General features: G+C 38.1%; 1 protein-coding gene across 1 annotated transcript; it reads right to left on the bottom strand.

Moving 5' to 3' along the window:
* Positions 1–6396: 6396 nt before the first annotated feature.
* LOC118908106 (olfactory receptor 9G1-like) lies at positions 6397–7314 on the bottom strand. The gene has a single exon (XM_036877162.2). The coding sequence runs from the start codon at positions 7312–7314 to the stop codon at positions 6397–6399; it is 918 nt and encodes a 305-aa protein (XP_036733057.2).
* Between the last annotated feature and the right edge of the window lie 5530 nt (positions 7315–12844).

Genomic DNA, 12844 nt, shown 5'->3' on the forward strand with positions numbered 1-12844 from the left:
TCTCAGCAACAGCGTCAACAGAATTCAAATCTGCCTTTACCAGGATCTTTTGTATCTGCTTCTGGACGCCCAGGGTTTGTAGATTCTTGAAATCTCATGGGATTTCATAGGCTAGGGAAATGACTAACAAGACAATTAAATAAAACTGAATGTTGACAAAGTTGTGTAGTAATTCATAATGTGGAAAAAAAGATTTTTAACTACAATTCTCTGGTGAAAATGTAATCATTCATAATTTGCGTTTGCATTCTCTCTTGAGTTGTATAGAAGGTAGAGTAAACATTTGTGCACATACATTATGCATATTATATATACACATTCATATGCATATATCTGCATTTTAAAGCAAACAATACTGTGTTATTGTTATTAAATCACAGTACTGAAATACCACCGTGGACCTAGACCTTAGCTCCTGCAAAGTGACCCACTTCAAAGCTCTATCTCCATTGCTCATAACCTCTTTCACTTCTATCATCTTCAGGAATAGACGAGTTAATAATTCTCAGAAGTTATTAGTTCTACAGTTATTACACTATTTCTTGGGAGTTGTCTATAACAGGCACAATCCTTCATAATACTATCTTTAATAGATCCCCCTCAAATTAACTTGTTTAAGTGGACATCTGGTATCTGCCAGGTTCATAACTGATACTGTTTCTAGAAGTAGTTCAAAGAAATACTATTTAAGTGGGATTGGATGTTTTACATATTTGAAGATTAGACACATAAATGCACTGTACTGGGAAATGGGACACTGGTAATTCATGTCATCCAGCAGTGTAAAACTTACCTAAGTGATCAACAGTGACATTATGGAATAAAGGACAGGTGGAGGAGAAGGCATTTAGTGATAAATTTTCTGCAGCACAGATGCATGCAAATAATATATTAAATACCATGTGGTGAGTTGGCTTCTAGTGAAACTTAAACCAGGACTACCCTACTGAAAGAGAGCCAGAAAGACAGATGGCAGTGCCTAGTTATCAGAGACAGCATGGGAGTAATTACCCAAAATACCACGTACTACAGATATTACCAGGTATTTTGTTGTCCAGATATTTGTGGCAATGTCTCATTCATTAGCTGGTTCTTACAAATGAAGTAGTTAGAAAACCAACCAAGGTAACATCTTTCTTGGATGTGAACTAGCTACAGATGTTGTGAATTCAACTTCTTACATAATTTTCTGACCTAAGTTAGTTCATAGCCATTGAGACCATAGACTGATGGTGAAGCAAAGTCTCTCTTTGAGGAAGAATCCTGAAAGTTAGCCAAGTGGGACACTGAAGGTACATCATCCTTCAATCCTTCTTGTGGTTGGCTTGTGAATATTTGTGAGGTTAAACCTACACCGGGAAAAGGGAAGTACCCAGATCTTCTGTGAATTCCTGGATACTGGCTCTGAGCCAACATTAAACTGCAGAGATAGAAAACACCAGAGGTACATACTTTCCAGTGAGGCTAATGGAAATGATGTGAAAGATATTTTTGGCCAGGGAGGGTTCAGTAGGACTGGCTTTGTAGCCACTCATTATTTACCAGGACAGAAATCACATGGGTTAAGAAATACAGAATATTGATTTTAATTATCCATTCCTGACCCTTGGAAGGAAGACTATTATTGTTAGAAGGTCAAGTAGAAGCTAAACTGCTACCCCTAAACATAACTGAGATAGTAAAGAAAATGCAATATCACAGCCCTGGGGAGATATGCAGAGATTGGTGTTTTCTTTAAAGACTTGAAAGATGCAAGGGTGGGACCCCAATTCCTCACCTTGCATTCATTCCTTTGTCTGAGGGGAAAGGAATTGAGGGTCTTCAAGATGGAGGTCAGGAGTGAAGAAGTATTACAGGTAAGCAACTTGGATAAAGCATCCAGGAATAGTAACTTTCATGTTGGGAAATGAAGTAGAGAGAATCAGATTGGAGCCAAAACAAATTTATACCCTCAAGAACTGTGTAATTAAGCAGAATCACAATAAATGAAGACATTGTGGCCATTCAGGGATAGATAATCTACTTTGAAGTCACTGCCTGTGTGGACGAGGCTGAAAGACTTACATTTTATTCAGTCTTCAAAATCTGAGACTTTGTTTAGAAGATGTCTAACCTCCTTATGTGCGGACATATGCACACAATTGTGTCCACACATACATATACTAAGGGGCTCTTACTAACCAGGTGGTTGAAGTGACATACTCTAAATACTAGCCAGGCTCTTTCCCTACAAACCCAATTCATGTTCAATGGGCTTTTCTACAAACAAAGAAAGCAGGTGGACTGGGCTCAGCAGCATGGTTTTCTTCTCACCAAGACCAAGTCGGCTACTTCTACTGTCAGTGTGCCGCATGTCAATAGCGGAGGCTGCCTCTATGCCTCTGATAACCCATAACTCTCTGGGATTACTATGAACAAGAGGGTTATATAGTGATTAAATGAGAGTACTTCTTATTAATCCAGAATAGCAGAGGTACTGACTTTCCTCTCAGCAATAATCACGTTTTGTGGGATTTATTTTGTTTACATAGCATTTTCACAGCAACTTGGTTCTGCTAGTGTCTGTGGATGTAGATCTACATAATATCCTTTTCATGAACATGGTATCCCCGAAAACATTACCTCTGTGAAAAAATACATTAGATGGCAAAGGCATCATAACAGTCTCCTCCAATCTACATAAATGATTGCTTCTGTTACTCGTCCCATCATTCACAAGTTAATTATCCTAATAAAATCAAGGAATAGCTATATGAATGCTCAACCATGATTGCTCAAGTTTCCACTAAGTATATTGCATGGTTTAAAACAGCAGCCAATATGACTATATCTTCCTGCTATCAAGAAGCAATATCTCTATGAACCAAGGGGATGATGTGGCCTTGGGCCCTGTGGCAGCCAGCTAAATGAGCCTTTCAGTGTTTTAAATACAGAGAGTGTATTTGTGCAAAGGACTTAGGTGGTGATATCTGAAACACATTTCCCCATTCCCAACTCATGAGTAATTACACCAGGAACATCAAGGCAGGACCATTTCTGTTAGACACTAGGCTCCCCTGATTGCTAATGTTGGCTCCAGCATCTCCCAGTGATGACCTTGTTGAAGCAATCTAAGACTGAACAATGGTCTAGTATGTTTTTGCCCATCCTTCCTTCTCTCTACTGTTCACTGCGGTCATTCTTGTATCATGATTTGATGGTACTGCTACTTATTCTGGCTCCCTTTCTATTTTCTCTTCCTCCAGCACAGTGGTTTTCCACAACAAAACCCTTGCAGATTTCGTTTCACCTTGGTGTCTGTTACTTGGAGAACTCTGACAGCCTCTCATTATTACATGAAATAGTCTACTGTAAACTGATCCACCTAACCATAAGCTTGTATTCCCATAAAATCTCATTTGGAAGTCTGTGTGCACAAGAGTGGAATGCTTCCCCAAGGGAACACCCCGAATGCTCTGGTCATTTGGAATCTGGATATACTCTGGACATTTGGGGCTCCTCATGCTTTGATCTGACAGAGGTCATTCTACTGGGTATGGTGATTAATCCCAATCACCAGAGAGATATTAGTCAGTGACACAAAATGAGATGAAAAATTATGTTTGGAACCCAGAGGATTTAGTAGTATAACTTTTAAAATTCTCTTAGCATTCTCTTTCAAAGAAAAATTACTGCAACCACATAAACACAAGATGATCAGAGACTCAAATCTAACCATAAGAAAATGTACAGCTTACCAGGTAACTTATTCAAATGTGGTGCTAAGAAAGAGTGAATGGACCACAGTCTTTTAAGGAAGTGGGTAGAGAGTTGTTTGTGATTATCCAATGGGAAGTTATAGTAGTAATTTTGTAAGTTTCAGCGATATAGATCGTTATTCTACCCCCCGCCTCTCTTTTTTTCTAGACACAAAGCCGAACATAAATATAAACACCCTAATAGTATTATGTGGGGCATATCACAAGCCCTGCTAACCCAGCAATGCCCACTACACATCCTCTCTGCTGTGTAATACCACCAGGAGTTCATTTTCTTTAATTAAACAGGTAAAGTCCAAGAGATTTGTTGCATGAATGAGAACACTCAAGAACACATGTATTTTTAAAAAATGTTTATTAGAATTCATTTGTCTAAAAGGCACCTTAGAAAAACCTTTCTTTTAAGACTTTAAATTTAAATTATGATATGAGTAATAAAATTCCCTTAGGACTTTAAAGTGTAATTTCAAATTAATATGGAAGATTCTTTTGAATCCCTCCCAACCATAAACTGCAGGTGAAATATTTCCAACAGTGAGTAAAACTTACTGCCAAACTTACATTTCAACATTGTAAAGTCTTTTCTAAAATATGTTTAGTTAGACTTTATTATGTTCTTATTGATTGTTCTGTCTTTCTGAAATTATTATTAGCTATACTTTATCTTCTTACTAGACTAGACTTGATTCTGGAGTTGAGATAGCTTTTCCATAGAGAAAATAATAGGACTCTACACTTAAGCCAATGAAAGTTACAGTATCTGGTATATGCTGATAATTATTTAGTGAAGAGATTTGGTTGATTCTCTAAAAAGAATCAAAACAGGAGTTCATGACCAGTAGGCTGATCATCTCCTTGGTGGTTCTGTATTAGGATTTATGGTAGTAAGATATTTTAAGATAGGTTCATTATACCAAATTTACATTAGTTACAGATGTTTCCCTCTGAAATAATGTATTTTCTAGTCTTTCTTAACTGACATTAAATAACTGATTTTCTTCTAGTAACGTAGACCAATTAGATCTGTTAATATTACTTAAAAAATAAATTTTATAGGAATAATATTATTAGGGGAAATACAGAAATTTATTTTAGGAAATGAGAGTGCATTGGCATAAATGGCTTTCTGTTCTACAGTGTTGTCTGCATCTAGCATATAGGAATTAAACAGTTGTGCCTGTCCCATTAGCGATCTATGTCACCCCTAGTGCTGAGTGTGCACCTGGGATTTACTTTTCAGGTTCATGTGAACCACTGCTGGTGCGGATCAGGCTCCCTGCTCTGCCTGCAGTGCCTACATTTTTTAGAACAATGTCCTTCCATTTTATTTTCTTTCATATTTTGTAATTACTGCTTTTACCAGCAGAAACAAGGACTTACTGTTTTATCAACATAAATTATATTATCACTATCTTACTTTCAAAAAACAAAATTAATGCATCTCAGTCATTATTTTTTTATCACTACCTGTATATATTCTGTATACAGACTTTTCTCTTAAGTAATGTGAAATCATAGACTTTTATTTCTCAAATTGCTTCAGTTCACTATAGGGATTACTTTATAACACATAATGGTGTTTTGATGCTCAGAATCTCACAACTCGGGTGCTGAAATCCTCACAGGTTCACCCCTATGAAAGAAAATAGGAACCTGGGAGTTAAACAGTGATTCACAAAAGCATATCTGTAAGAACTTTTCTGATTTTTCCTTAATTGAGAACCTATGTAAGAGTTAGAAATTGGACAGATCATGCTTACTAAGTCTAATTGTACTGAGTTATTTCAGGTGCTTCTGGGTCTTTGTGCAAATGCTTCTGGGTAAAAAAAAAACACAAAAAAAATTCTTAAGAGATTTTGTTAGGGGGATGCACAGTAATGTTTTCAATTAGTAGTCATAGGTAAATATTAAAAGTTACTTCAGAATATTTGGTCCTACTTCTAGGAAATAACTACATAAATACTATTCTTACATATATCTGACAGCCAAATATATTCTTATGATAAAAAAGTGGTTCTGTCAGTTTATGAAAAAGGGGCAAGTTTTGTGTGGGTAAAATTGCAGTATTTCCAGAATCTCTTCCCTGGCCTTAGTGCACCTCCATATCAAAAGGTGTGTCCAAGGGGTGAAGAGAAGGAGTGCATCTCCATATAGATAGGAGATTATAACGGGGTGGAGAGGTGAGTGTATGCAGGGTCCACAGAGGTTTTTGGAGGCCCTTCACAGCTGGGTCTAGAGAGACACAGGTGAACAGGAGTAGACGACTTCTTGTAGGTAATAAACGGATCTCTCCTACTTTACTTTTCCCTTTGACTGATTTTGGCTTAAAGGTTTATTTGCCTTGGGATGGGAATACATTTTGCCCCAGAGTTAAAATTTCATTTTAAAGTTTGTTTGTAATGTAGAGTAACATGCAGTTCAGTAGAATCTTAAGCTTTTATGCTTAAATTTCTCATATCTAAATTGTCCTCATATTGTCATTTTAGATCTTTTGGATTGTATTGTCTCAAAATTTGCTAATTCTTTAACTGGCATCATAAGAATTCTTGATCATGACGGAAAACAAAGGAAGCTCTTCTTGAAATGTTAACCTGACCAAAACTGTCTTTCCATGTCCTCAGAAGGAGAGAATCTCTATTTATTTGAAGAGTTTCTTTAGAGCATCCTTCACATCCTTGTTCCTCAGGCTGTAGATCATGGGATTCAGCATGGGGAACACCACAGTGTAAAATGTGGAAGCTATTTTGTCCCAATCAAAAGAATAGGTAGATCGGAGACAACCATAAATGTAGAGGATGGAGCCATAGTACAAAGTGACAGAGACCAGGTGGGAGGAGAATGTGCAGAAGGCTTTGAGGCGGCCCTGGGTGGAGCGGATGCTCAGGATGGTGGTGATGGTGAAGAGGTAGGAGGCGAGTATGAGCACAGAAGGGATAATGACATTGGAGGCCAGGAGGAAGTACAGCACAGTCTGGTAGCCATCTTTCCTGCCACAGGCCAACTTGAGCAATGGAAATGAATCACAGAAAAAGTCATCAATGTCATTGTCACTGCAGAATTTCAAGTCAAAAGTTCTTTTAGTGATGATGCAACTGTTGGTAAAGCCACCAAGGTATGAGGCTGCTACCAAAAATGTACATAGCTTTATGGGCATAGCCTGTGAATAAAGCAGCGGCTTAGAGATGGCCATATAGCGGTCATAAGCCATGGCTGCCAATAGGTAACACTCACTGTATGTCAGCCCAGCAGAGAAGAAGAACTGAGCAACACAGCCAGCAAAGGAGATGCTTTTGTCCTCAGAGATGCATGTCACTATGATCTTAGGAGTGTACACAGAGGAATACCAGAGATCCAGAAAAGACAGATTCCCAATGAAAAAATACATGCATCTGTGCAGCTGGGAGTCATTGAATATCAGCACCATGAGGGTGATATTTCCTACCACGGTCACAGAGTACATGCCCAGGAATACCACAAAGAGGAGCCACTGCATCACGGGGTCTGTGGTGAAGCCCAGCAGGATGAACTCTGTCACTGTGTGGTTGCTGCTCTCCATGGCTCTAAGGAAGGTTACCTGGGAGGAGACAAAAAGGAGAGTTCATCTTGAATTTCTGTTCTGAAGAAATGGAATTTTGCTCAAGAAATAACATTGTACCACTAGTCAATCTTAAAGTCCAGGATCCAGCAATGTAATTGCTTGTTTTAGAAACAAATTTCATTTTGCAGGAATCCATTTAGATTTTCCATTTATATGCTCTTAAAAGATACTTAGGCACATGAAAGTTTCCAAGACTTTCTTTTAGCAAACACCAATTCAAATCATGCAGGATCAAACTGAAGGTGGCTAGGAGCTGTCTACAGACAGGAGGAAGGGGAGAAGTTTGTATACAGAAGATGGAGCAAAGCAAAGTAATAATTTGATTATTAATAACTTAAATGGTTGCCTTATTAGTAAATGTCTGTTTTGATTGATAGTTCTTAGGTTTCATTTTCTGGGATTCATTGACTCTGGCTCAGGTTTTGGTTAGCTTACATAGGTGCCAAAGTATAAAATCCAACTCAGTCTAATGGTCTCCTGTTAATGGCTATAGCAATATTGAATTATAAATTTCATGTTGGTTATTGGTTATTTCTTTTAGGAATGATTGATTTTTTTTACAATTAATATTTTCTTGTTTTTTTGTCTACTTTGTAATATCCATTTATTTTTTTGTTGAAGGTGTTTCTTCTCAGTCTGTAGTGTTGCTTGTGTGTATCTGGAAATTTAAAATTTATGTATTTTAATATACTTTTTTAGAGATCAAATATTTTACTTCAGTTTTTCCATATATTGAGACACCCTACAGCCATTGTAAATTCATATTTCATGGAAATATCAATACATATAAAAAATACTCAGGAGATTAAATAAAAAACTTGATATAGTCAAATTTTAGGAAAAAAAGTATACCAAAGAATGGAATACAATAATGGGAATACAAAATTCACAAGATTACTGTTGAGAAAAGAAACAACAACCCTAAAATGATGCATTGTGCACCTTCCCCCACAACAAAAGTACAGACACTGAATTACAGTTTCAACCTATCCCAGGAATGAGACCTGTTGGTAGTCATTTGGAAATTTCCTGATATGCACAAGTGAGTTAATTTGCATGATAAATCTCTCTGCTGTTACCTCCCCCCTAAAGGAAGATGTCCTGGCTTGCAATAATTCTTCCTTTTATTTTATTCATAACTTCCGTGTCCTACCCTCTTGTCTACACACACCTTCCATTCTGTACAGCATCTTTGGGTATGCCTGCTTGCTCATTAGATACTGTCCATTCATGAAAAGCCTAACAAAGCCCAGTAGAACTCAGCTGTACTGGTTGAATTTTGTTTTTTATCACTGTGCTCTTTCCCATGTGCTTTTGCTGGAAAACATGGATCAGTTCAATGTTTATCTCATCTTAGTGTGTTGGTTATTATGAGATATTGTGGGCTGTTTATTTTCAGTGAATCACATCACACTGTCAGGTCCAAGAACAGACTGTCCCAGTATGTTGTGTTGTAACGTGCAGATTTTGGTGTTGAAAACCATCAAGGGCCAGGAGACCCAGAAAGATGCTTGGACCTCCCTCAACCACAATGTGTGAAAAGAATTCAGATGGAGGAACTATTCTGGCAGGAGAGCAATCACCATAAATAGCTATATCATAATGTAACCCAGGGGTGATTGACAGGCAGGGATGCCACAAAGCCTGTTTGTTAAAATTTCTCCCTGTGCCCCCTTGTTTTTCTGTGGCCTATCAAGTATTTTCTTTACTAAACATTTTTTTTCTTTTCATACTCCTGAGACTCACATCCATTTTCCTGTGAACCTCAGACCCCTCCCTCTTCTACTTAGTTTATGATGACGTATATATCTCATTCTCCCTGTCTTTGGAATCTGTCTATGGATTCCCCACATGTACGTAACAAGCTTTGATTTTTTTCTCCTGTAATCAGTCTCATGTCCATTTGACTCTTAAACCGGCAGAAGAATATTTAGGGGCACTGAAAGTTGCTTCCTCCACAGCAACACAAACTGAGAACAATTTTGTGCTGGGCAAAATTGGTGATAATGGATTCATGAGACTACTGAGATAGACAGGCAAATGGGGCAAGGGGCAAGCCATTTTGAAATCTACTTACCCTGTGAAAAAAAGCTCAGCTTATTCTTTAACTTAGTCTGTATGCTCTTGTTTTACCCCTTAATCAACGAAGTAAATTGGTATACACGACAGGAGATAGACCTGCACAGTGTAAATCAATGTACATGGCTAAAGAATGCTGATACCTGTATAAATACAGTCACCTAAATAACCCAATTCTTCGGACAAAACTTCAAAGGAATTGATAATCACCTGTATTCCTCATGCCTTATGTCAACTCCTACCCCAAAGACCCTATAAAACCCCAAACCTAAATTATGTGTCTCTGAGCTCTTTGAGTTTGTACAGTTTACCAAATAATAATCTTGCTGCATAAGCCTATTACATTTTGTCTCTGCGTTTTTTGTTTCATGAAAAAGAACAAATTGGCCAACCTCCACCTCTCCTGTAAGTGTCTCTATCAATTATCTGTCCCATTCAGCTTTCTAGTCTAACCACAATTTTATTCTCTCTTCCTGTTTTACTTCAGCCCAGTAAGGATGTGGACAGAATCTCACTCTCCAGTGCACCACAGCATCCCCCTATTCTGGGGTGGTAAGGATGTGATTTCCACAAACTGACGGTCAAGGGGACACCTGATGTCAGGGGTCCCTTGCTTTACAAGTTGGTAAAGGATTTGCCCTATGCTGTTAGGAGTTCCAGGAACTTCTCGTTTCTCCCTCTGCTCTTCCTAGCGCTGTGCTGCCTGCACAGCTGGTGACATTACTTTCTACTCTTGCTTTAACGAATTCCTTTCCAGCTGACACTTGTTCGACCTGTTCATGAGTTCTTTCCCAGTCTCAGTCCAGAGCCCTCCCCTTCCTGGCTGAGGGTTCACTGAGTGTGCAGGGAGTTGTCTCCCCAGACATGGCTGCCTAAGCACACTGCAAGGAGCTTCATGTGGGAAAAAGTTGAAAGATTCTGACCGCAATCTTGAATTCAATATCTTCCAGTCTGATTAGTCTCTGATTCTCATAATTATTCTAGAATTTGATTATTTATAAAAATAATGCCTGAAAATTGTAAATACTTTACTTTGACTCAAGTAATGTGCTTAGTATTTTACAGGCATCATGTTATGCATTCCCACAACATCCTTCATAGATATTTTTTAAAGATTAAAAGCAATAATTTTGCTGGTGACCAAATTGAGGTTTAACAAGTAAGTACTGATTATAAAATTTGTATGTGGTATTATCATATTCCAGTGAACCTGTATTTATGCATTATATCACCTCCTTTCATATTTCGTATTCAGTTAACCAATGCTTGTGGGCTCCATGGAGCCTCTCTTTTTGGTTATAACACTTTAACTAAAACCAATTTAATAATACTGAGAAATTCATATGGTTTACAGGTAAGTACTTTGTACATATGGGGCCACATAAATGCTTCTAAGTAGCACCTAAATCATCTTCTGGCAGAGTCTTTGTTTTCTTGGTCTTAAGACGAACTCTGATGATGAGAAAAAATATTATTCACCTCACCCAGGGCCAGGACACTGACATGAACTCACAGTCTCTCCCAGCAAAGGGCCACCCCTTGGATCCAGACAACTTATAGCAGCTCAGGCTCCCCAGGGCATTTCCTGCATTGCGCACCACAGGGATTCATAGCTTTGAAAATGTCTAAAAAGGCAATTAACAAAATATTGTGTTAACTTTATTCACGAGAGTCTTTCTCAGTGAAAAACAGGAGAATAATTACTCTGAGAAACTACTCCTTACAAAAGAACCTTCCCAGGAATTTTCATTATCAAACAACTCTATGGAGTATATACTGCAGTTATTATAGAGAAGAACATAAGCCCAGAGCACATAATTAATTTACCCAAGGTAAGCTCAAAAGTAAGCACAGTTGGGAATTAAAGTATTCTGATTATGAAATTCATACTCTTTTCCCTACACCAAGTATACTTCAGAGACACATAACCTCTGTATCTGTTCAACTTAGACTCTACGTCCTGAGTGTCTATACAGATAGATTTTCTTTTTAATTTTTTATTAAGATATTATTGACACACACTGTTATGAAGGATTCACATGAAAAAACAATGTGGTTACTACATTCACCCATATCATCAAGTCCCCACCCACACCCCAACGCAGTCACTGTCCATCAGTGTAGTAAGATGGCACAGAATCACTGTTTGACTTCTTTGGGCTACACTGCTTTCCCTGTGAATGCCCACACCATGTGTACCAAACATAATACCCCTAATCCCCTTATCCCTCCCTCCCCAGCTGCCCTCACGCCCCTCCCCCTTGGCAACCACCAATCCCTTTTTGAAGTCTGTGAGTCTGCTGCTATTTTGTTCCTTCAGTTTTGTTACATTGTTATACTCCACAAATGAGGGAAATCATTTGGCACTTCTCTTTCTCCACCTGGTTTATTTCACTGAGCATAATATCCTCTAGCTCCATCCATGTATTGCAAATGGTAGGATTTGTTTCTTTCTTATGGCTGAATAGTATTCCACTGTGTATATGTACCACATCTTCCTTATCCATTCATCTACTGATGGACATTTTGGTTGCTTCCATATCTTGGCTATTGTAAATAGTGCTGCGATAAACATAGGTGAGAATATGTCTTTTTGCATCTGAGCAGTTGTATTCTTTGGATAAATTCCAAGGAGAGGGATTACTGGGTCAAATGGTATTTCTATTTTTAGTGTTTTGAGGAACCGCCATATTGCTTTCCACAATGGCTGAACTGGCTTACATTCCCACAAGCAGTTTAGAAGGGTTGCCCTTTCTGCGCATCCTCGCCAGCATTTGTTGTTCATAATCTTTGCGATGCTGGCCATCCTTACTGGTGTGAGGTGATATCTCATTGTGGTTTTAATTTGCATTTCCCTGATGATTAGTGATCTGGAGCATCTTTTCATTTGTCTGTTGGCCACCTGAATTGTCTGTTCATATACTCTGCCCATTTTTTAATCAGGTTATTTGCTTTTTGGGTGTTGAGGCATGGGAGTTCTTTATATATTTTGGATGTTAACCCCTTATCAGATATGTCATTTACAGATATATTCTCCCATACTGTAGGATGCCTTTTTGTTCTGTTGATGGTGTCCTTTGCCATAAAGAAATTTTTTAGTTTGATGTAGTACTGTGAGTTCTTTTTTGCTTTTGTTTCCCTTGCCCCAGAGATGCATTCAAGTAGAAGTTGCTCATGCTTATATTCAGGGGATTTTTGCCTACATTGTCTTCTAAGAGTCTTTGGTTTCATCACTTACATTCAAGTCTTTGATCCATTTCGAGTTTATTTTGTGTATGGGGTTAAACAATAATACAGTTTCATTCTCTTGCATGTACCTGTTCAGTTTTGCCAACACCAGCTGTTGAAGAGGCTGTCATTTCCCCATTGTATGTCCATGGCTCCTTTATCATATATTAATTGACCATAT

Source organism: Manis pentadactyla, chromosome 9 (genome assembly GCF_030020395.1).
Source record: "Manis pentadactyla isolate mManPen7 chromosome 9, mManPen7.hap1, whole genome shotgun sequence".
NCBI classification, from domain to species: Eukaryota; Metazoa; Chordata; class Mammalia; order Pholidota; family Manidae; genus Manis; species Manis pentadactyla.

Bases quoted from the DNA above. Each gene is read 5' to 3' on its own strand.
- LOC118908106 (XM_036877162.2), bottom strand. From the start codon at position 7,314: ATGGAGAGCAGCAACCACACAGTGACAGAGTTCATCCTGCTGGGCTTC.